The 25,524-nt window shown below is 37.7% G+C and overlaps 1 protein-coding gene across 2 annotated transcripts in view; it reads right to left on the bottom strand.

Annotated features, from left to right (window-relative positions):
* The window catches only part of igsf21a (immunoglobin superfamily, member 21a), a 302,035-nt gene that overhangs the window by 90,638 nt on the left and 185,873 nt on the right, over window positions 1-25,524 (bottom strand). For both annotated transcript variants that reach the window (XM_056251381.1, XM_056251382.1), the window contains exons 3-4: window positions 22,615-22,736; window positions 7,465-7,583 (exon numbers count right to left, since the gene is read on the bottom strand). In XM_056251381.1, coding sequence (XP_056107356.1) covers window positions 7,465-7,583; window positions 22,615-22,736 — 241 coding nt within the window. The remainder of the gene's footprint in view (window positions 1-7,464; window positions 7,584-22,614; window positions 22,737-25,524) is intronic.

The following is a 25,524-nucleotide window of genomic DNA, read 5'->3' as shown; positions in this document are numbered from 1 at the left end:
GGCACCAATGTACCCCCTCCGGTTGTACTCGCACTACTCCAAGCGGGATTCCAACCAGCGTTTCCGGCATGGTAGCCGTTACATGTATAGTGCATGTGACGTAAATTTCATCATCAGCATATTAGTGTTCACTTTCACATGCTTTCAGTCTCATTTCGTACATTCAAATTCAGCTTTCAATTTGACTTACATAAACCATTTCTAGAGTTGAAGGTCATGGTAGAGTCACCCTAGACTTTTGAATTAGCATGAAGGTGAATCGCCCCAAATAATTTGAAGTCTAGGCTTAAAAAGCAAATTATTGAATTTCTAAGCAAAAATTCATTAAAATGGACATTCTTATTTATGATGTCCTTTAGCAAATTAAAATACCATCTGCGCAAGGCTTCCTACTAATGAACTTTTTTTCACTCATTTTTATTCTCTTGCTCGTCATGTTTTTTTCTTCTTCTCTCCTTTAGCCATTGAACTTGCCACACTAATAGGTTATGAATAATTCTGTTTCAGCTTAGATGGCAATTAGCCACAATGCTAGAGGCTATCCTTCTTCCCCTGTAGAGGTGTAGGGACTTACGTGTGTCAGCTAGACAAGGCACACACACTTTATTTTGGTTCCTAAGCAATTACAAGCTAAATTCTTCAAAACATCTCATATTGATAAAGAGCAGTCCATTAACATTAATGCTAACCATCGACATGGCTTCCGACTGGCAGTGTAATTCATTCATACCGGGTTGTGTTCTCCAGCTGAAGGGACTGGAAGTGAAGTTCTTTATTCAGAGGCATGTTTATTCACGTCACCCCTTCTGGGGCTTTTTACAGACTTCCAGTTTGTCTTATCAGAGAGTTCAGCAGCTTTCCAGGATAGAACTATCAGCCTAAGGACCACACACTTTCTTATTTGTTCATTTTAACAATGGGCCGATTGATGAGGGTCCTTATTAACGCCAAGCTGCATCTCAGACCGGTGGATGAACATTGACATAGTCAGACAGGCTGGCTGTCATTAGGCTAGTGCCTGGATAATGGCTAGAGGGAGAGTGTAGAGTGTACATAAATGTCTGGGGTCCTTGTTTTAGACAGACGCGGAGGTTAAAGCAAGAGATGAAAGGGAACATCTTCGAACAATCATAAACAATCTCTCTGTCGCGGCTGATTTGGAGACAGAGAGAATTGCTAATGAGCTCTATCTAACCAAGCTAGTAATCAATGCCAAAAAAAAAAAAAAATGGTAACACTTTAGAAGATTATCTTGAAATATGAATATGAAAGACATGGTTATTATAGTTACCTAATAATAAATTACAGTTAACTAAAAATAAACATTCAAGGTGCATTGTGTAATATTGAGGAGGATCTGTTGACAGAAATGCAATATCATATACATAACTACAGTGTTGGGCATGTTACTTAAAAAAAGTAATTAGTTATTGTTACTAGTTACTTCTCACAAATAGTAACTGAGTTAGTAACTGAGTTATATCCTTATAAAAGTAACTATTGTGTTACTTAAAAAAATAATAATAAATAAAATAGGCCTATGTCAAATAACTTGGATGCCCCCAGTATTGTGTTAAATGAATGAAATGGACACTTAATAGAATAAATTATTATTATAAAACATTTAACACTAATCTACACTATTTTAATGTTGCTGTGGGACAACGTGAGAGACACCTATTAAATTCAATATATTATTCTAAATATTATCATTACTATAGTAGAACAATAAAACATAATAGATGGTTTACACTTAATATCGCACAGACCACAACTGGCCAACAAATAAGTTTAAAAATAAATTATGCTACTTAAGAAATGTACCAAAAATGAATAAATAATAATAAAAAATATATATACTCTTTGTAGTGCATATTAAAATGCTAAAACTGTTACACAACTTCACAACTAGTAGACACACTGTAGCCTAAGTATTTTCTTCCTCACAAAAGTAAACTGTTTAACAAGAAGTGCTCTCTCAAGATAATACTGCACAATTTACCAAAGAAATTATAATAATAATAAAATATTATATTTTTGGGGTTTATTTTTATAACCTACGGAGAACGTCATCATCAGAGGTTATTTAAGCCAAATTCTAGGCATGTTTGCTGCACGTGTTTACAACCGGTCAAACAAAGATGTTTTCTGGGAATGTTTCCATGCAGGTTATTTTCGGGTTTTATTTTATAACCTAAAGAGAACGTTGCCAGAACGTTCCCTGTTATTTTTTAGGTTTTATTTTCATAACCTTCCCAGAACGTTCCCTGCAGGTTATTTTTTAGATTTTATTTGTATAACCATGTAAATTAATTAAAACGTTGCAGATGATACCAATAGGCTATAGAGATTATTCTAATGCTGAAATTTGTCATTTATTTATAAACAAACTATATAATGCTCGGTCACCCTCGGTCTCTCTTGCGCAACTGTTGAGCGCGCTCTCGGACAACCTCGGCCTCTCTTGCGCAACTGTTGAGCGCGCTCTCGGACAACCTCGGTCTCTCTTGCGCAACTGTTGAGCGTGCTCTCGGACACACTCGGTCTCTCTTGCGCAACTGTTGAGCGCGCTCTCGGACACACTCGGTCTCTCTTGCGCAACTGTTGAGCGCGCTCTCGGACACACTCGGTCTCGCTTGCGCAACTGTTGAGCGCGCTCTCGGACACACTCGGTCTCTCTCGCGCATTGTTGCAGTGTTGAGCGCACTCGCGGCGTTCGCTTCGCTTTTGTCCACTCCGGCGCCTCATAAACACACACACACACACCAGAGAAAAAACTTTGCAGGTCCTATGGCGGAGAGAGAGCCTACTCGGATGAAAACCGCTTCAGTAAGTTCAATTATAGTAACGCCACATTATTTTGTCAGTAACGGTAACTGCGTTGTAACGGGGGAAACAGTAATTCGTTTGATTACTCGTTACTGAAAAAGATAACGCCGTTATTCCCATCACTGCATAACTATGTTTTCACATGGTTCTACAGTAGCCCTAAACGGACAGGCGCGTTTCGTCACTATATTATTCTTCGTGCAAAGAAGCAAGCGAATAAAACACTGACACAATGACGAACAAGTAACAATAATATTCGCAATAACATCGTTTTACTGAATAATTAAGTAAACATAATTTCTTACTTTATCTTCGTAAAGAAACCTCATTGCTTAACTGGCTACTCTTCTAACTATTCTTTCTTTCTAACTATTCTTTCTTTCTTTCTAACTTTTCTTTCTTTCTAACTAATCTTTATTTCTTTTTTCTTTCTAACTTTACTTTCTTTCTAACTAATATTTCTTTCTTTTTTCTTTCTAACTATTCTTTCTTTCTAAATATTCGTTTGTTCTTTCTTTCTAAATATTCGTTTGTTCTTTCTTTTCTTTCTTTCTAACTTTTCTTTCTTTCTACACAATCTTTCTTTATTTTTTCTTTCTAACTAATCTTTTTCTTTCTAACTATTCTTTCTTTCTAACTTTTCTTTCCTTCTAAGTACTTTATTTTTCTTTCCAACTAATCTTTCTTTCCTTTTTTTCTTTCTTTCTAACTAATCTTCTTTCTTTCTTTCTTTCTAACTATTCTTTCTTCCTTACTAATTATTCTTTCTTTCTCTCTAACTATTCTTTCTTTCTTTCTAACTATTCTTTCTTTCTTTCTTTTTTTCTACCTAATATTTCTTTCTTTCTTTCTTACTAATATTTCTTTTTTCTTTCTAACCATTCTTTCTTTCTTACTATTCTTTCTTTCTTTTTTCTTTCTAACTAATATTTCTTTCTTTCTAACTATTCTTTCTTTCTTTCTTTCTAACTAATCTTCTTTCTTTCTTTCTAACTTTTCTTTCTTTCTAACTAATATTTCTTTCTTTCTAACTATTCCTTCTTTTTTACGTTTCTTTCTTTCTTACTTTTCTTTCTTTCTAACTAACCTTTCTTTCTTTTTTCTGTCTAACTAATCTTCTTTCTTTCTAACTATTCTTTCTTCTAACTATTCTTTCTTTCTAAATATTCTTTCTTTCTTACTTTTCTTTCTTTCTAACTTTTCTTTCTGTCTAACTAATCTTTCTTTATTTTTTCTTTCTAACCAACTAATCTTTCTTTCTTTCTTTCTTTCTTTCTTTCTTTCTTTCTTTCTTTCTTTCTTTCTTTCTTTCTTTCTTTCTTTCTTTCTTTCTTTCTAACTATTCTTTCTTTCTTTCGAACTTTTCTTTCTTTCTAAGTACTTTCTAACTAATCTTTCTTTCTTTCTTTCTTTCTTTCTTTCTTTCTTTCTTTCTTTCTTTCTTTCTTTCTTTCTTTCTTTCTTTCTAACTATTCTTTCTTTCTTTCGAACTTTTCTTTCTTTCTAAGTACTTTCTAACTAATCTTCTTTCTTTCTTTTTTAACTAGTCTTTCTTTCTAACTATTCTTTCTTTATTTCTAACTTTTCTTTTTCTTTTATCATTCTAACTATTCTTTCTTTCTTTCTTTCTAACTTTTCTTTTATCTTTCTAACTATTCTTTCTTTCTTTCTAACTTTTCTTTCTTTCTAACTTTTCTTTCTTTCTAACTAATCTTTCTTTCTTTCTAAATAATCTTTCTTTTGTTTTTCTATTTCTTTCTAACTAATCTTTCTGTCTTTTTCTCTTTCTTACTAATCTTTCTTTCTTTCTTCCTAACTAATGTTTCTTTCTACCAAATATTTTTAAATTAAATGTAATCTTTCTTTCTTTCATCCTAATCTTTCTTTCTTTCTTTCCATTTACTCTCTTTGTTTCTAACTATTCTTTCTTTCTTTCTAACTATTTTTTCTTTCTTTCAACTATTCGTTCGTTCTTTTTCCTTTCTAACTAACTAATTTTCTTTCTTTCTAACTATTTTTTTTCTTTCAACTTTTCGTTCTTTCTTTCTAACTTTTCTTTCTTTCTTTTTTACTAATCTTTCTTTCTTACTTTCTTTATTTCTAACTAATCTTTCTTTCTTTCTACCTAATCTTTCTTTCCTTCTTTCTTTCTTTCTTTCTTTCTTTCTTTCTTTCTTTCTTTCTTTCTTTCTTTCTTTCTTTCTTTCTAACTAATCTATCTATCTATCTATCTTTCTTTCTAACTAATCTATCTCTCTTTCTTCCTTTCTTTCTAACTAATCTTTCTTTCTTACTAATATTTCTTTCTTTCTTTCTTTCTTTCTTTCTTTCTTTCTTTCTTTCTTTCTTTCTTTCTTTCTTTCTTTCTTTCTTTCTTTCTTTCTTTCTTTCTTTCTACCTAATCTTTTTGCAAGTACAAAGAAAAACAGAGACAAACAACCTGGACACCTGGTTTCCATCCAAGTCCATCCCAGTATTGACCAATATCCTCTATGCAAAAAAAAAAAAAAAAAAAAAAACACGCATGGAAGAACCACCACCTCAATGCACATTCCCCTTCACTTTATACCTACAACACTCTTTTCTTTCTTTTCTTTTTAACACACAAGACAAGATACAATAGACAAGACAACTATTCTTTCTTTCTAACTAATCCATCTATCAAACTACTTTACAGTTTTTCTCAATTGCTAAAACACTAAAACCCATTGGCTGAACAAAGTTCTCAGTTGCCTGAACTCATTTAGCTAATTGTGCAGTCTGTTGTCAATACCTTAAACTATTTCACATGGCAAAACACAATTTGCAGATCTTACTTAGACTTTTTAGCAAAACGCTAAACACATTCTCATTCTCAAAACATATTCTGCACTGTAATGCACACATCATCCATACTGGTAAACACAAGTGGCAATGATCAAATACAAATAGAGAACAAATGTCATTGATTGAACACAACCACTCAAAATTGATTTAACCTGTTTCAAATGATGCCCAAAGACAAGAAGAAGCACACTGATCACGTTTACTCCTTTGATTTTTGTCCCTTTTAGTATTGTATACTGTAGTACAGTGCATTGTAGGCTGTATACTGTACAATGAACAAATTATATGGCCCCGAACATCGTTACTGTAACAGTACCATTTGTTACAGTACTGAATGCTCAATAGATTTTACTGGTTGCACTTGCAGGTTCATATCAACAAAGAACAAGCATTACAGTATCAAACAATAGAACTGACAAATGAGACGTTTGTGAGATGCAGGGCACTGTACTGTAAAAATAGGGGTACAAGGAGGAAGAACAAATAAAATTGCAAAGAGCAAAGCAGAGTAGTAATTTCTGATCAATTTTGCGCTACTATGATGTTTTCATTCATCAAAAGACAATGACGGACAAATATGAAATTTGTTTTAAGATTAAAAATGTACTTCTCCCTGAAATTTTGATGGTACAGTAATGTGTCACGGGTAAGTCTACAAACAGAATAGCCGTCAGTAGATATCTTTCGAGAACTGTATGTTTTGAACAATGTGTTTTCTATTTTTTGGTGTATTGTTTACTGACTGCTTGATAGTGTATATCATTTTGATCACTTTGTCTATGATTTGAGAGCAGTGTTTGATTTTGAACACAAGTAAAACTGTTTTGAGGCGAAAGTTTCATTTTGCAAGAAGAGTCAGAGGTTTTGTAAATAGTGCTTGAAGATGAGGTTTTGTGTTTAATGTTTTCAGAAAAAGGAGCAAGGATTCAGAAATTGTGTTTTAGCAATTGAGAAAAACTGTAAACTTCTTCAAACTCTCTGGTCCGGCTTTCTCAAGCCAACTTAAAGTTTGTCTCATCAAACTTTTTATCTAGTTTTATTTATGAACATTAGGGAAGCTCTAATTAAGTATTACCAAAAAAAAAAAAAAAAAAAAGATAGGAACATGCGTACAACGATTAAAAGCAAATCAGCTCTCTTTGTAATCTTTGCCTTTTCACCGCCTCAGAGTTTCTCAAATGATGCTTTACAGCACAGCATGAATATAAGCAGCGAGTGGGGAAGTTCAAAGTGAAGTGCCATGAACACACGAACACACACACACACACACACACACACACACACACACACACACACACACACACACACACACACACACACACACACACACACACACACACACACACACACACACACACACACACACACACACACACACACACACACACACACACACACACACACACAAACTCTACCTCCCATTCAAAGGTCCTTATCACATGGAGACAGTCAGTCGTAATGATCAGCCCATTCTGGCCCAAATTCTCAAGCTCTAACAGACAAAATACAGCAGACAAAATAATAAACACAGGATAAAGCACTTCAAAGCCACGGGCGACGAGTTAAAGGACAACGCAAAATATTGTAGGTCAGCTTCTGGGTGCAACACCACCCTTGGGTCAACATTTCTGCCAACTAATAAATGCCAAAAGTTGATCTGTGTAAAGTATAGTCTACTTAATCCTGAACACACGGTTCCATCCGTGTTTATCCCAATTGAAGATGGCTTCAAATCAGCACACACTGTTCCACACACCCATTGGAGAGAAAATACAGAATGGAACATTTCTGCAGTGCATTTATACTCACACATGACCGTGAGCAAAACGTTCCCTGATGCCAGGACGACCTTCTCCCGTGTTGCTCGGTCATAGATTCCTACATGGCATTCATAAGGTCCATTGTCTGAGATCCGGACCTCTGGGAGCCTATGAAAAAAGATAAAAATGTCTTTACTGTAAGACATTTTCAGTGACTCAAAGACTGAATATGATTTGTGTGTGTGTGCCAAGGTCCCATAATAGATCTACTCAGAAAAAAATTATTCCACCAATCATTATAAAGAATCAGCAAGTAACACATTGAATAAAAGTAAAAACAATTAAGTACAATGACAAAAATAGCATTTTCTTGTAAAACATACTCCAATAAACTTTTTTACAGTGTAAAGACATTGAAGCTAGATTTTAACATTTTTATAGCAAATCCGAGCAGTGTTTCCCCATGTAAAATTCCATATCATTATGCTAGGGTGTTCTAAATGGTTATCACATTGTTATATGTTTGCCAAGCAGTTATTTAGTTATTAGTCCTGCCCTCAAGACTGTGATATTATGGGCTCTATATATGGTTTTGGTTCTACCCTCAAATTATACTACAGTCCTTTTTGGAACAAATGGAAATCCATTTGTTTGGAAAAGTAATATCACATCTCTACATGACTCCAAAGGAAATGATAAAGTATACAAAATAAGTGTCTATTATAATACAGACTTCTCCAAAGAGTCGAAGGCTTTATTCTTTATTCTGAACACGGACTACAATGCAAATCAAAGTGAGATCTTCAGCTGCAGGTAGCAGATCAAAATTGAGGAAAAATTGTTCTTCCTGGCCCCCCGTAGAAGACGAGAGACTGCGGTAAAGCTGAAGAAACTGGGTGTGCTGTCATACTAATGTGTCAGACGAAGGAAAAGAGTTGCCTGTCTGCTGGCTCAACAAATTCATATAATGCCTCACTCCATCCATCCATTTATGTTATCCCTGGAGCCCACAGAGAGGGGTAGACTGCTGACAATGGCTGATAGAGATACACAGATGCTCGACCCTGTGGTCCATTTTTGTAGCTTTCACCTATTTCATTCTGTTCCTCTCTTTATCTTTGTATCTTTCTCTCTCAGGGCCCCAAATAAAACAAATAGGAGACTAACTGTACTGGCTGGGTAAAAATGGCTGTTGCTGAAAACCATACAAATAGATTAGAAAATGTATATATTATAAATTTAAACCATGCAGGCGCATTCATTTTAAAAGTAAAATTGCATCAGACATTGTTTTCTTAAACTTATACCCAATTGGCAAAGAGTTTATTTTTCAAATAGTGTGATGTTTTAAGGTAATTTTATTTATTATCTTATTTACAGATGCAGACCATTCAAAAGTTTGGGGTCAGTACGATTTTTTTAATGTTTGTGAAAGAAGTCTCTTATGCTCACCAAGTCAATTTTATTTGATCAAAAAATAAATAAAAATATTGTGAAATATTATTACAATTTAAAATCATTGATTTATATTTGAATGAATTTTCAAATGTAATTTATTCTTTGATGGCAAAGCTGAATTACTCCAGTCTTCAGTGTCACATGATCGTTCAGAAATCATTCTGATTTGGTGCTTAAGAAACTGTGGTACATTTTTGCTAAATTTAACGTATACATACTGAATAAAAGTATTTTTTCCAAACTTTTGAACGGGAGTATCATTTATTTTAAAGACAAAATACCGACTTCCCTTTCGAAAGGGAACGAGACACTGCATCGATGACGCTATTGGGGAACGCCCTCCACATGAACCGGTGTCTGAAATACTATCCAATCACGGCAATCAAAATTGACCAGCGACAGCCTATGACGTCACTACTAGTGCGACCCGGAAGTATAAAAGGGGCGCCTAGAGAACATGTTATCGGTTTTCGTCTTCAGGGACTGTTTTGTCTGATTTGCAATCACCTGAAAATGGTAAGAACAATTATGGCAAGTGAAAAATAAGCGTTTCAAGAAATAGTGTGGATCCGTGTCTTAGATATTGACACAACTTGTGCGTTTACTGTTTGGGCTCAGAGCAAGCATGATCAGTTCTTGAGGGAACTGCTTGTGCCAACTGTGGGTTTTTTCCCTTGAGAAAACTTCACTCTTGTTGCCCTCTTCACGAGGGAAGAGGGACAGACATCTGTGCCAGGCGATTCAGGTCCCGCTCACATTGAGGCATAGCAGAGACTAGAATAGTTTGAGAGTTATTTTTTCTCTCATGCCTATCAGAGGCTCGCAAGTTTGAGCTGCCGGATGAGGATGTGTTGTCACTAACATCTTCTGATCTGGCAGCGAGTGCTCTGCTGGACAGCCCAAGAAAGCAGAAGATGGCTGATGAGGGTGAAGAGGATTTACAACCCGAACCCTCACAGCCACCCTGCCCCGCGTATGATGAGTTGTGAGTGTTATGAAACGCGCTCAGCGAGGCTTTGCTGCCGTAGGAGCGCGTGAGGGAAGAGACCGCTCGTGGCAGACTTTATGAATGGTTTCTTTCCAGCCATAAGGCTCCAGCTCCCGTGAGCCTTCCATTCCTGCCCGATCTACACAAAGTGATCGAAAAGGCATGGAAGAACCCGTGTTCAGCGCGCATCCATCGCCATCAGCGAGCAAAACTACGCTGATGTTGAGGGGATGCGCGAACACTGGTATGTGTCGATGCCTCAATTATTCTACACTAAGTGTTCTGGCCCTGCATTTTAAACAAATACTTACCTGGCAGGGGAGACACCATGATCAGGAAGGTGGTTCACCCAGGGCCACCTTGCTCTCCTCTCTCAGATTTTGTTCTGGTTTAGCATACAACAGGACAACATGTCGACCACTTTGGTGCGAAGGAATACAGCCAAATTCGAGTTACTGGAAGGACTGGAGATGGACCGACTGAACTTCAGCAGGAGAATTCTACAGACAGAACTCGGTTTCCAACCCTCGCAATTGGATTACATCTTTGCTTTTCCTGGTAGGAAAATCTTTGAAGTTGTTTTTACCACTTTCTCGTCCTATGAACTTTGTGTGAATAGATTTAATTCCAAGAAGAGTACAACCCCCTGTTTTCAGAAAATACTTTTGACTCCTTTATCCGAAAGAGATATCAGAACTGTGACTGTTTTGATACATTCTGAAAGGATTAAAATTGAAGACGTTACCACTTGGCTTTCTATGCACTGTACCATCTTAACCCCTTACTAGTCGGCCCCAATTTTGGCAAGTGAAGCATTCATGACATACCCAAAATAAAAAGGTTGCTGCTCTTAAGTCATTCTGAATAGACACATAACCAACATATATTTAGAAAGCCAACCCTTGAGAGTTTACATTTCAAGACTCAAAATTAATCAGACTGTTATTAATATTGAGATATATAAGCTCAAACATAAAAACAAAAACAACAAATATTAAGAACATATTTATTAAATGTATAAAAATATTATGTGAATTTAGGATAGCAACTTGAAACCACAACTAAAGTGTAGCCACAATTGTGGTCATGCTTCATTTAAAATCTGAGGATGATATTTCTAAAATTATGCATTTTATTAAGCCTATTGTGAAACCATGTCAGGAGAGAGTTTAGAGAAGTTTTATAGGATGCTAATATAAGATTCTCATCAAATATTTTATTGCCCTGTAAACACCCATTTACAGTCTCTGACTAATGTCTGGCGAGGAGAACTGGCCCATTCATGTTCTTTTCATTTAATCGACCAACCTTTCACACCTATGCCGGTATGAGACTTAATCTTCATTATTCTTTTATCCTTATTCTTTTGTTTGAATTCAGCCATTATAGCCTATATTGGCCATCTAAACCTCTCTGATTCCACCCTACATGATCAATCCATCTATTATATTAAGTCTTGTTAGAAAACAAACAATTCTTGGAACTTTAAATGCGAATTATTATTATTTTTAAATGATTGTATGAAATGGAATAGCTTCTGCAAGCAGGTGCATTAGCACAAGTAGCCTCGAGCTACATGACACAATTTAATGTATTAATATTACACTTTTATTCAAAGTTCACTTTAAAACAACATCTAGTATTTGTATCATATGCCGGTCGCGGATTAAAATGGTTTCAAGTCATGAAAAGATTTTGAAATATGTTATATTTAGCATTTCAGATGAAGCTATGGGCTAGCATTTCCTAGCATATGCATTCTGTAAACATTCTGTATTGATATGAAAACCCCAAATCGCACGAAAATCAAACACAAAACACATAATATTTCAATCGTGCATTTATTAGTTCCTTGTTTCGGGTGAAGAGATGTCAGTTTCGCTTTGTTATCACGGATGTCCAGTATGAGGAAGTGTACACATGACGCGTCATGCAGAAGAGGTCACGCTGGACCACGTGAGATGATTGACAGCTGTACAGCGAATGATATAGCTTTGAGGTCAAATGTGACGCGATTCAGGAAGAGAAGACACACATCTCGCTCCGTTCGCTGTCTGAGCTCTTTAGATCGCACATTTCAGTGGTAAATGAATAGAAATGTTATTCTTTATGAAGAAATATTTTACTAGCATGTGATAATTATTAATCATTTCTCCAAATATGCGCACCATTGGACTAATAGCCCTGGCGGATGCTGTATATTGTATGTATTTGAACACAAATAAACCGGAGAACACGAGAATTAATGTTTTATGAGTGATGATTTCTATTCAAAATAACGAACATTACAGATTAATTATTTTGCACTCCTGGCATAAATTAAGAAATTAATATCACTGCAAACCAGTTAAATCATAAACAGTGGTCAAACATCGAAGCTGTAGACTTCAACCTTTCTTATGATGCTGAGTTCGTCCAGATCAAGTAAGAGTGAGATGTTTTGACAAGTAATGAATTTTGAACAACACTAATCCGGGATCACCAGTGATCCCTGCCTATATACTTCGTTGATGAGAGATGAGGATGGGATAAAGACTGGAGCATCCAAATTCCAAGTACGTTTGAAGAAAGATGCAGAAGGTAATTATCATCACCTACCCGCATTAATCCAACTGGGCCCAATTAGGGGCTATGTTTTCTATAATGGACAACCTAAAGAATGTAGGAAATGTGGCTCCTTGAACCACATAGCAGCGAATTGTGAAGTAGAAATCTGTAGACACTGTAAAAGTAAAGATCATAGCTCTAAGGATTGTCAGCTACCAAAGAAATGCAACCTATGTGGGGCCGAAGACCATAGGTTTCGTGATTGCCCTCATGCTTACTCCAACAAAATAAAACAACAAGATCGCGAAGAAGGACGGAATTTAGGGGACCTTGAAGTTCTAGAAAACAACACCGGAAGGGATGCTCCCTTTGTAACTCAGCAAGATAGCGTCAAGGATGTTACGATTACACAAGGCGAATCTAGTATAAACCCTTTACTACAGCTTCAGGCATTAGCCGAAGTTCCTGCTCCCTTCCTGCCAAAAGAAGATCTGATAGCCTTGTCAAGAGCTATTTTTTCTCCCTCGGCACCTAATGTTGACAAGAGAACAGAGGATAAAACACAAAGGGACTATCCAGTTGAAGGACCAGAAATTGGAACGGATGTTATGATATCAACGCCAGATAAAGAAGCCCAAAAACCAAGAAGAAACATCCTTCTGGAGGTAGCGGAGGCTTTTCCGCTGTCCCTATCTCTCCTATCTGAAACTTCAACGTCAGAGTCTCCACCAGATGATAATAATCAGGAATCTCTGGTTTCTATAGTCCATTCTACACAGGAGCATGAAGAAGTGACTGACTGGTCATCCAATTCTACACCCTTCTTGGACTTTGATGAAATTGATAGTTTTTCAACCACCACCCAAATGAAAGAATCGACATTGCCAAAAGAATTACCTTCACGATCCAAGAGGGAGAAGAAAAGAAAAAGGCCAAAGAGCAACGTGACGTCTCCTACGTAACCTTCCTCCCTTTAGACTATTCGTTTATCGGTCGCATCCATTAATACCAGAGGTTTAACAGACCCGGTTAAATGTTCATCTGTGCTCTCCTTTCTACATGATGAAGGTCATGATATTGCCCTCCTTCAAGAGTGCAACCTTCCTTATAAATCTAATTATAGATCCTTCCAAGATAAGTGGAAATATGGGTATTCTTTATGGTCTGGCGATAATAAGAATAGATCTTCTGGAGTAGGCATTCTTTTTGGAGGTCGGCAATTTGAGATTCAACAAGTCCGGGAACTGGTTAATGGGAGACTTCTGTATGTAGATGTAAGATTGAACGGGATACTCCTTCGTATAATTAATGTATATTGTCCCCCAGACTTGCAGGAACGAAAGGAAATTTTGAAAGATATAGCTCCATTACTACTTTGTGGTCGTGAAGTGATTATGGGGGGAGATTTTAATTGCATTATAGCAAAAGAAGACAGGAAATCAACACGAATAGTTAAGCTCGATTCTAGTTCGGTAGATCTTACAGACATTATCAAGGATTTCAAACTCACAGATGTTTTCAGAGCTCAGAACCCCAATACCCCTGGTTTCACTTGGTCCAATGGATCTTCCTTTTCCCGTATTGATTTTTTCTTTTCTTCAGCAACAATTGAGGTAATAGAATCTTCTGTGAAACCTGTTTTTTTTTCTGACCATGCCAAATTGGATTGCGTATTAGATGTATGCGGAGGTAGTACGAGAGGACATGGATTATGGAAGTTAAATACGAGCTTACTAGAGGATTCTAAAATTGTACAAGAATTGAAAGGAAAGTTAAATCAATGGAAATCACTGCAAGATATATATCCTACAGTAGGTGATTGGTGGCAGGATCTCAAAATTAGAATAAAGAAGTTTTTTATGAAGGAAAGTAAGAAAATTACATCTCAAAATAATTATTGGTTTAAGAAATGTCAGAGAGATCTACAAACTTTGTACATTATGTCTCATTCGGGTTTCAACGTGGCAGACGATATTGTAAAACTTAAGAGAGAAATGGCTAAAATAATGGCTGATAAGAATAAGAGTTATATTATAAGGAGTAGAGTCCAACATCTTGAATCCAATGAGAAATGCACCAGATATTTTTTTAGGAAACTTACTGGGTCCCAAAGTTTAGACTCTATAAAAATCCAAGAGAACCAAGTAATAACAGGAACGCACAATATAGTATCTCATGTTTTCTCCTTTTATAAGAACCTATACAGCTCCAAAAATGGGAAAAAGGATGATATTGTCGACTTCCTTTCGGAAATTGATAGTAACATTCAAGGTGATTTTAGAAACGACAATATAAACTTATGTGTAGATGATTTAAGCAAAGCAGTTAAAAGTATGAGTAACAATAAATGTCCAGGAGCGGATGGGCTACCAAAGGAATTTTATATAACCTTTTGGGAAGAATTAAAAGAACCTTTGTTGACAATGTTTATGGAAAGTCTACGCATAGGAAAACTTCCATCCTCCTTAAGAGAAGGAGTTATATCCTTGCTGTTCAAAAAAGGTGATAGACAGGATATAAAAAATTGGCGTCCTTTGACCTTGTTAGGGGTAGATGTAAAGATCCTGTCCAAGGCGCTTTTTTTAAAACTCCAGCCCGAAATGCCAAAATTGATTAGTAATGACCAAACATGTGGTATTAAGGGGAGATCTATACAGGATAATTTGGCCTTAGCAAGAGACATATATCTGTTCGCACAAGACCGTAAACTATCTTTGGCAATTTTGGGACTTGATCTCGAAAAAGCCTTTGATAGTATAGACCATCAGTATTTGCATGCATTGTTGAAGCGTTTGGGTTTTAGCCCAACCATTTGCGCATGGATCAGCCTTCTCTATACAAATTGCCAAAGTAGAGTATTAGTGAATAACTATTTGTCAGAACCCTTTGATATCTGTTCAGGCGTACGACAGGGCTGCAGCTTATCTCCGTTATTATTTGTTTTGGCAATTGAGCCATTAGCTTGTGCTCTTAGACAGAATCCTAGAGTTAAAGGTTTCCCAGTTCCAGGTAGTTTAGGTAGAGTGGCCAAGGTCTCACTTTATATGGATGACCTAACCCTTTTTCTCACTGATAATAATTCCATAAAAGAAACGCTGAAAACTTGTGAGAGGTTTACTTTGGCTACAGGGGCTAAAATTAATAAGACAAAGACAGAGGTTTTGTATTCTTTTTGGAAAGAGCCCCAATTAAAATTGGGCTTTAAAAATCAGGAAGAATCTATTAAAATTTTGGGACTTTTTTTGGGGAAAGACATGGATAAGATAAATTGGGACCATAGACTTGATAAGATAAAGTGGAAACTGAATCAATGGAAAGAGCGAGATCTTACTTTGAGAGGGAAAGTGTTGATAATTAACGCAGAGATTTTGGCCTCTCTTACCTTTTTGGCCTCAACTTTTCCGGCACCAATACAGTTTATAAGATCTATCAGGAAGGCTCTGTTTTGCTTTTTCTGGGGTTCACAACATGAAAAAATTAGACGAGAGATACTGTATAAGCCAATAAACAAAGGAGGGCTGGCAGTCCCAGAATTGGGGACCAAACTAGAATCTATGTTTGTTACGCCAATTGTAAAAGCTTGTCTGTCTGAGGACCAAGGTGTCTTATGGCATTGTTTTGCCAAGCTTTGGATAGGACAACAGGTTGCTAATGCCTAGGGGATGAGACTTCCGCAAAATACTCCGCATGCTGAATATAGACCTAAAATGTATGAAAAGGTGCTACCCCTTTTGAGGAAATTGAAAGCCTCTCATATCCCTATTGGGAATCTAAACAGAGCAACTATTCAAGAGATGTTATACCCAGGATTAGAGAGAATCACCCCAGTAGGAAACCTTATTGAATCTGACTGTATTACAGTCTGGAAGAATGTGGATAATAGCTTCTTGTTTAATTCACATAAAGATATTGCTTGGCAAGTGGTACATCAATGCTTGCCTACTCGTGTCTTCTTGAAAAAAAGGAACTGTTCAAAGAGCTCACAATGCCCTAAGTTTAGGTGTGGAGAAGATGAGTCTATTGGCCACTTGTTTTGGTCTTGTAAATATGCCAGAGAGGTCTGGTCCCTAGTACGAGAATGGATGGTTGAATTATATAGATTCCCAACCGAATCGGACCTGATGTATGGGGAATTGAATAGTGTGAACTCGGATGAATGGATAAGATGGTGGATAGCTATTAATGCCATCAAGGAAGGGATATGGAAAGCAAGGAATATCTCTTGTTTCAAAGGATATGATATACCTGCGGAAACAGTGATCTCTTCAAGTCTTGTATCAATCAGAGACTATGTATTAAAAGACAGGAAAACCTTTTCCTTCACAGAGACACTTAAGAAATGGAAAGTTTCAGCAAAATCTCCAATCCTTTTCTACCTACAAGATGAAATGGGGAAAGTTTCTTGAGGGACTTAATGACTATGTATCATGTTGTATTGTCTATGGTATGTATTATGGTGTAGGATGCTGGAAATTTAACTTAACACCGCATTTTGGAAAAAAAAAGAGGAAAAAAAAAAAAAAAAAAAAAAAAAAAAAGAGAAAATAACAAAATGTATTAAAAAATTTAAAAAAAAGTTTACAGCATATGATGAATGGATTCTGAAGTGAACCCTTTTCTGAAAAAAAAAAAAAAAAAAAAAAAAAATTTTAAACAAATATCGTGCTTAAATGGCAGGGCATACGCGATGGCGGGTCTTGCTGGTGATGCCTTGTACACAATGGCTATGCTGCAAGCACACCACGCTGATCTGCTGAACGATTGGGACCTGACGCAGTGGACGAGCTACGCCGCACTACAGATTAGTTCTCCGGGCCACCAAACTGATCGGATGAACTCGATGGCGGCGATGGTGGCCAGGGATAGGCATCTGTGGATGAACTGGGATGACATTGGGGACAAAAAAAGCTTTTCTTATCTATGCATCAGTGTCGCCTTCTGAACTTTTCGGCACCTCCGTCGAGACGGTGATGGGAAATTCCCCATTTTATGTCGTTTAGGCCATCGCTCTACGGGCAGCAGGTTGAGCTCTGTAGGTCTCCTCCCTTTATGAGAGTTTTTTAGTAAGGTTGAACAGTAGACTTCGGTTTCGCATTGCTGAGTTCTACTCTCCAGGAGGCCCGTCTCTATGATCCGGTTTGTGATTGAACTACTGCCATTATTTGCAGTTTTTCCCTATTGGATTTTGTGAGAGACTCTGTTTAGGAAACTGACTAGGTCAGTAAATTTGATCAGGTCAGCCTCCCCTGGTGGCATGTGGGGTTGACTTTGTTCCCCTCAGAAAGTGACTGGATGGGACTCCTTTCGGACCCCCTGGCCATATTCCCTTAAAGGAACCTCTTCCATGAAAGCTGTTGGTTCCAAACCTTTGAGCGGCCTCGGTAGGCCTTCTGTTGTTTGGAGGCCACTTTGAGGCTTATAGCTTGGGCAGTGACCGTAGGGAATAATGTCACTGACAGCCTGTGTGTGACCCGAAGGGGGAGTGTGTTCTTGGTATTTCATGTTGAAACTGCCAGTTCTGATGTTTTTGTCACAAGCCATAATTGGCATGCACTCGCCTTAGCACGGTGGGATTGTACTTTGTTCCCCAATAGCGTCATCAACGCAGTGCGAGTTCCCTTTCGAAAGGGAACGTCTAGGTTACGACTGTAACCTCTGTTCCCTGAGAACAGAGAACGAGACACTGCGTTGTTAGCCATGCCTCGGGGATGCCTGCTGAACAGTCCCTTCAGACGAAAGTGGATGCCATGTTCTCTAGGCGCCCCTTTTATATTTACAGGTCACGCTAGTGACGTCATAGGTTGTCGCCGGTCAATTTCGATTGCCGTGATTGGATAGTTTTTCAGACACCTGTTCACGTGGAGGGCGTTCCCCAATTGCGTCATCGACGCAGTGTCTCGTTCCCTGTTCTCATGGAACAGAGGTTATAGTCATAACCTAGACGTTTTTACAGCTCTGAAAAGACACACAACACAACACTTCTGGTCTATCTTTGTTTGCAAATCTTCTTTCAGCTCATGTTCCACATTCTGGATTTCATAATTTTTCAAAAGTCTCATAAAAAAAAATCTCAGCCTCTCTTTTCGGTTCAGTCAAGCGATTCTTTAACAATCCCAACATCGTCTGCATGTGCTCGACGCCGGTCGACAAAGTCCTGCTGCTCAGCCCCTTTAAAACAAGCAGAAAACAGCTAGATTGACTGAAACCAAGCTCATTTATATTGAATGAGGGCAGCGGGTGAGTTCTCAGCACAAGTGAATAAGCATTCCTTTCATGTACGCCTCCCCACCGTGGCTTTCTTTCCCCCTGCACCTCAGATAGCTCACTTAGGCTTGATGAGTAGAAACACAGGCAGTTAATTGCAGTGCGTTCACCATCATGGCGATAGCGATGGCAACAATACAGTGGCTGTAAATAAAACCACTCTGCCATTTCTCCTCACAGATGTCTATAATTTTAACCTAATCTATTGGCAGTTTTTTGAGTTTTTATTGTTGTTGTTGTTAGTTTACTCCCCTACTTCCAGGGCTGCTTGACATGCACAGACCGTGATGATTGGATGAGAGGTTTGGCTCCGGCTTTGTACATTGGCATTGGTCTCACGTTCTACCCTGCAAGTGTCCTCTCTCTGGATGAGCTTTACTGCCTGGGTCTCTGAATCCCGGCCAGGATATTTCTCAATTCCTGTCTATCTTACCCTCTTAGCTCTCCACCTCTCCTTCTCTCTGCTTTTCAACACTCTCTGTCTCTTATTTGCTCATTCTCTCCCCTCTGTTGCATACGTCCTCTTTGGATTGCTGAAATGCCGGCGATGTTGCACAATAGTCTGGCTCGCTCTGGCATTCAGTTCTTTAAAATAACCTCAATGGGACTGAAACTCCAGCTCCTTCACAGTCTTTCTCAGTTTCACCCCCTCTGTATTCTCTCTTACTGTGCTCTAAAAATGTAGATGGATTGTTAATCAGAGAGTAATAAAAAGCCGATTAGCACTAAATCACACCGAGGCAAGGAGGGATTTGCCTAGCCAGGTCCTGCCACTCTGCAGTGTGTGTAAGTGTGTGTGTATGCTGAGAGGGACAGAGCGCTCGCTGCCAGGAATATAACATTCTGTAATTACAGAAATGTGCCGTGAATTTCTCAGCTGAGGCCTGTTCTTATTGGCGTTGTGGGCGTATGATGTTAGAATATGTCCAAGGCTGAATTTATGGTGTTGGAATATTCACAATAGCTCATGATTTCATGAGTCATCAAACACAGAGGTCAGCTGAGGTGATCTCTTGTATTTTCACTCATAGGGCCTTGAACATCAGTTTAAAAAAACAATTACATTCAATGTTGCCATATGAAATTACATCTCTGAAAACTCTTTAAAAAAACTGAATTATAATGCCACTCAGAGGCCTCTGCAAACTTCCAAAGGGTCAGCAAGATGGATTAACAAAGCAAAGCAAAGAAAAAAAACAAAACAAAAAAACAAATTAAAATGCCACTCGGGGGCCTCTGCAAATGTACTCACTGACAAGGCCGATGATAACCAAATGGCCAAATTTTAGCTAATTAATTGGCCTGACTGATACATCAGTCTTTACTGTAGATTATACTATATGTTTAAATAATAATAAAATAGAATAAATAAAAATAACAAAATTGTGTAAAATACATAGTGATATACAAATCCCACAACAGAGTATCCTTACTTCAAGACTAAAAAGAGAAATCACATGCCTCAAAGACACAGCATATTTCATGTCTCTCTTTTAACACTGTTGTCACGTTTCAGTGAAGAGGCATGAAAAAAAAATCTGATAGATGTGCATGATAATCAGGGGCTTTTATTGAAGAAGGGGCTTCTCCTGAAGGGCCCCGGAGGGCCCGGTGGGCGTAAGTGCTTTTGTTTCGGAGTATAAAGTCGAATGTTTTGCCAAGAGCATTTGGGTCTCATAGGAACAGGTGGAGAATTGAGGTGTCCATGATAATGAGAGAAGAGGGCCAGGTCGGAGTGCAAGGGGAGGGTCCTGTGAACCTGTTCGAGATTTGATTGGCAGCTCAAACTCACCATCTTAATAAATTGACAGCTTAGTGACAAGTAGAAGCTAGTGAAGAACAAGAAGAAAGACCTAACATTATGACTTATATTAAATATGAAAGAGAAACGGAATTAATTTTTCAAACACCTTCAACAACATATCATCCTTAAGGGTGGCTGTGAGGGGAAATTTAAGAAAAGACACAGAATTTCAATTTGGCCTGTAATAATTTGATACCTTGTGTTGTGTTTTCCAGGGAATTCAAACTGTCATGGAAAATGATTAGAAATAAGCAGTTCAAAATGATGTTGTTATTATTCTCCATTACTCTAAAAGATGTGCATACTTCTGAGCAGCATGCAGACGAGAATCACTGCTTTCTCAGTTTAATGTGAAAACAAGTCAACTTCTATGGCCCAGCTAGAGGCAGACATGTCTATCTCTCTGCTTTCGTTTTCAGAAAGATCCTTGCTTGTGCCTTTATTTACAGGCGAAAGGGTGAGATCTGAATTAGAGTGGCAAGGCCTGCTGGTGTGGTGTTTTGCCACTCTGGAATGAAAATGAGAGATAATACCTGTGAAATATCCTGTTTGGGTGCTCTAGATCTCCCACTGAATGCTGTGTCGGAGGCTACAGGAAAAAGGATTTGAGAAGTGTGTATGCTTGTGTGTCATTGTGTGTGTCATTCAAGTGTCTGTGCTTCATAAAATTGTTGCCATCCATCCATCCGTCACATCATATGGACTTTAAAACCTTGTGAAAATAGTGTAGTTTACTTGCAATTGCAGACAAGTATTTACAAACGTTACTCATCTATGCTTAAAACTAAATTTCAGCATTTCAGAGACTAAATATTGACTCAAGTAGATTTTCTTTTTTTTACTGTAAAACAAAATACTGATTAAGAAAAAGCTTTTTGAAACAATGTGTGTGCGTTTACACTTGTGCGACTGCACATGAAGCTTGATGGTCTCTGCAGTTGCGATCTTCCTTCCCGAGCATTATGTGAGACTGCGAGGTCAATACATGTGATCCCTACTGCTGTTTATAGTGTGACAGTCAATTTACTTCCTGCTGGGTAGGGGTGTTTGTTTCTGTGCGTGTGCACACAGCATACACTGTCCCACTTTCCAGGCAAAGCAAGGAGGCAGTGTATCCTGTTACCTGAAAAACTCTGATGGAGTTATTACACACGTGCAGATACTGTATCTGCGCACAGATAAGTGCAGCTAGTCTTGCAGCAGACAAAACCTTCCTTTTTCTCCTCACCATCTAATAGTTTGTACCAGCTTTTGGTCTGACATGTATGTTTTGGTGAGGAGCAGAGTAGATATGACAAAGTATTTCTGGGTCTTGCTTTTCTGCCTGAAGCTGAGCCTCAGGTATCAGGGGTGACTTGGGGAACACGTCTGTTCCTCAGCGGGCCTATAAAACACTAAAGCAGATGTTCAGAAAGGGAAGGCTAAAGATGACGCTTTCTGAATGGGGAGCAGGGAAAATGCAACTGAGGGCCCAAAGCTTGAAAAGCTTGGCTAGGGGCTCAGTGAGTGAAAATACCAGAACGTACTGGATAGTGAGGAAAAGTCTCTTAATCAGGTCAATGATTCAGATTTACTTACAGTGTAACTTTTTTAGGCCTTTATGGGACCAGTTTACAGTACACAGGACACAGAACCACTAGATGGAGCGCAACAGAATTAAACAAAAGTCATTAGCATATACAGTATGCTAATTAATACTCAACACACCTGAGATGGTAATCCCACTTACACATTTTGTCCAATTGGTCTTAAAAAAAAAAAAAAGATGCGCTGATCTGAGTGTCAAATGTTGATATAATCTTAACATGACAAGACATCTTAAAAATGTAACACTTATGATGCAAGACACTGAAAATACTGTGAAATGCATCGACAAAGACACTCTTCTGATGCACACATAAGAAAGTTCATAATTCAGAAGGAACCAGGAATTGCTCTTTATATTAATGTTGAAAGCCATTAGGAAATAAACGAGAAGTCATATTGGCCACATTAGCACCAGAGTCCAATGCGCTATGGCTCAGACAATATGCATCAACATTTTAAACAACGATTAATCTGTCACTGACAAGATTTGGCACCTCCAGTGATCAGATCATAAATATTCTATGTTTTGAAAATCAATTAATGACTCTTACCGGACCGTCGATTGATACACCAGATCTTCCCGTCTGCGGTAATCCTCCATATGGGAGTAATTGGTATTGAACATAGCATCGTACGTAAAAATCTTCTGCTTAATTGTACCTCCGTCAGTAACCTGTAAAGAAATAAGAATAAAACATTAATAAAAAGATGTGTCTTATAATGAAGTGGATATTCCATAGACCCCAATACATAAATAATGCAATGAGACAAGAGCAAGTACAAGAGCTCGATGCCCACAGGCAAAGTTAGTTCTCACACTTTAAAACGATCCCATTGATCCATTCAGAGTTATTATTGGTATATTATTAAAGAGCTTGTGAAGAGATGAATTTAAATGAGCGCTCAGAAACATGCCGAGCATGATGAACTCAGCAAGACACTTACATATATGGCATTAGGAATTAAGTGCACTATAAGAGAGCGATTTAATGATGACTGACGTTTTTGCTGCATTTTGTTGGTCTGCGGCACAGGAAAGGTAATGAAATGTGAAGAGATATTGCAGAGGTGAGGGATATTCGCAGCACCATTGGCTCATTTTGCGTCTTTTTCCCCTCCCTGACGTTCTTGGCAAATGATGGAGCGCTGCTCTTTTTGCGCTAATATCCACAGGGGAGAGAAAGTCGCTTAGCATTTGAATGACTGCGATTTCTCTTCAGAGCACAGAGAGAAGAAGGAGAAAGAGGGGTGAGAGATTTTAATGGAAGTGTTAATGCCTGCTTTTGAAGCAGTGGAATTGTTGGTGGGACAGGTGTCTTTCTTTCGGCGAACACTTGAGATGCTATCTATGGCCTCTTAATCTGGTCCCCAGGCGCTGTAAATCAGGCCTAGGTGGATTTGCGATTGGTTTTCCTCAGTGTGGAGAACAACAGGGCCACAGGGACAATGTTAAATTGGTTTGATTTGAACAAACAATTCACGCTGCCCTCACAAATGAGTGTAGGACAGCCACAATAACCTCTAGTCCTCTAGAGATTCACACTAAATGCCTGCAGCCACTACAACACACAATGATTCATAATTGGTTGAATTCTCTTTTAGAAAGGAATTATGGGCACAATGAATACAGGGGACAAACAATTCAAGCGTTTAGGATAATGTTTACATAATGCATATCTAAAACTCACAATAACAGCAAGCTATTCCAGAGCAATTTTAACATGATTATATTTAATACACCTGAAACAAGAGTCTTTATAAGTGTAAAATTGTATGGGTTAAGAATGTTTTCTAGCCCTTCCATCTCTTCCTCATAATGCAGATACAGCGTGAATGTTGATACATGTTGAAGTACCAGCATTTTTTTCTTTGCTGCAATGTATATATTTTTTTATTTGAAAAAAAAAAGAGAGAAAAAGAGATAAAACATTTGCCGTTAATTTATGCACACTTAACCCATTTTGTATATTCCTCTGGGAACAAATATGATGACTATGATGAAACAAACTGTACTTAACAAAAAACTGCTGAGCACTTAGCAACTAATGAATGGTGAATATATATTTTCAGAATGAAACCTGTATTGCCAATCAAGAGTCTCAGAAACAGGTCAGCGAAGTCCTCATTTTGTCAACCACTTGTGAAGCCACTTAAAACACATCCAAGAAATGTTTCAGCATTGCACTCTGAGCACGAAGATCACTCTGACCATCTTGCAAGCATCCGACGATGCGGCTGCTACAAGTCCCGCTACATTTTGCTACAGGTTCATAGGGAAGTGGTGACATTGAAAGGTCAGTCGCTAAAAGCAAACCTGTGTTTGATAGTTGTGTTTTCCCCTCAGGTTGATCCTGGTTGCTTTTGTAGTTGACTCCAATAATGCTTTCAAATTCCGTTAAAAGGTGAGATGCAAGAATGTTTCTGTCTGACATGTCTCAGAAAACGTAAAGTGCTCCCAGTAGCTGAATACAGATTCCTTTGGTGGTTTCGGCTCTTGACTCAAATTGTTGCAGCATTGTTATGGACAGCTTGAGATGCTTCTACCTGTTTTTCTTCAAGTGCAATCCAGCCACCATTCAAGATTTATGAAAAACTGATTTCCGCCATACATTGTACAACCATAATGTGAAATCACCAGTATCTTGTTTCATAAATCACAGTGAATTGCATTAGAGGACTTTTATTTTTATTTAATTTTTTACTGAAACTGTTTTTTACCCCTAATGGAGTATGGAGCAAAAATCTATAATTGTGGAGAAACACAATGTGAAGGGTTTGCTCTGTTTACATGCATTATGAAATTAGAGGGTGCTTGTGTGTTATTCAAGCACATATGAAAATATTCGATAAGCAGCGAGCGTATGCTAAAAACGCAGAGTACATGATTAGTGGGAGAGGCAGAGTAAAGGTTCTGACATTCTCTCCAATAAATAGAAACATGAAATGGGCCTTTAGAAAAAAAAATAGACACTGTCACCCACTTTGTCATCATGACAAGAGAAGAGGACAGTAATGAGAACATCAAGCGCATAGTGGGAAACACAAGGTGCCACTGTACAATGGAATTTAATAAAAGGAAAAAATGAAGTGAACAAATGAATGAGTATGATGGGAATTCTCTTCTCATACAGATGATAGAACATCCCATAACCCTTTCAGATCATGGTTTCATGTGGTCTTTCTCCGTTTACTCAATACTTCATAATATATTTTAAATGTTATTATACATATCACTGTAAATACATACAATTATCCAAAATTATATATACACTACCGTTCAAAAGTTTGGGGTCAGTGAGAATTTTATTTTTATTTTTTGTAGGAAAGAAATCAATACTTTTATTTATCAAGGAATAATTAATTTGATCGAAAGTGACAGTAAAGACATTTATAATGTTACAAAAGTCTTTTGAACTTCCTATTCATCAACTGACAGACCAACAACTGTTTCAACATTGGTA

The sequence above is a fragment of the Rhinichthys klamathensis genome, unplaced genomic scaffold, assembly GCF_029890125.1.
Source record: "Rhinichthys klamathensis goyatoka isolate OS25496 unplaced genomic scaffold, OSU_Roscu_1.1 h1tg000082l_1, whole genome shotgun sequence".
Classification (NCBI taxonomy): Eukaryota; Metazoa; Chordata; class Actinopteri; order Cypriniformes; family Leuciscidae; genus Rhinichthys; species Rhinichthys klamathensis.
This window is presented reverse-complemented; position numbering and strand designations above follow the sequence as displayed.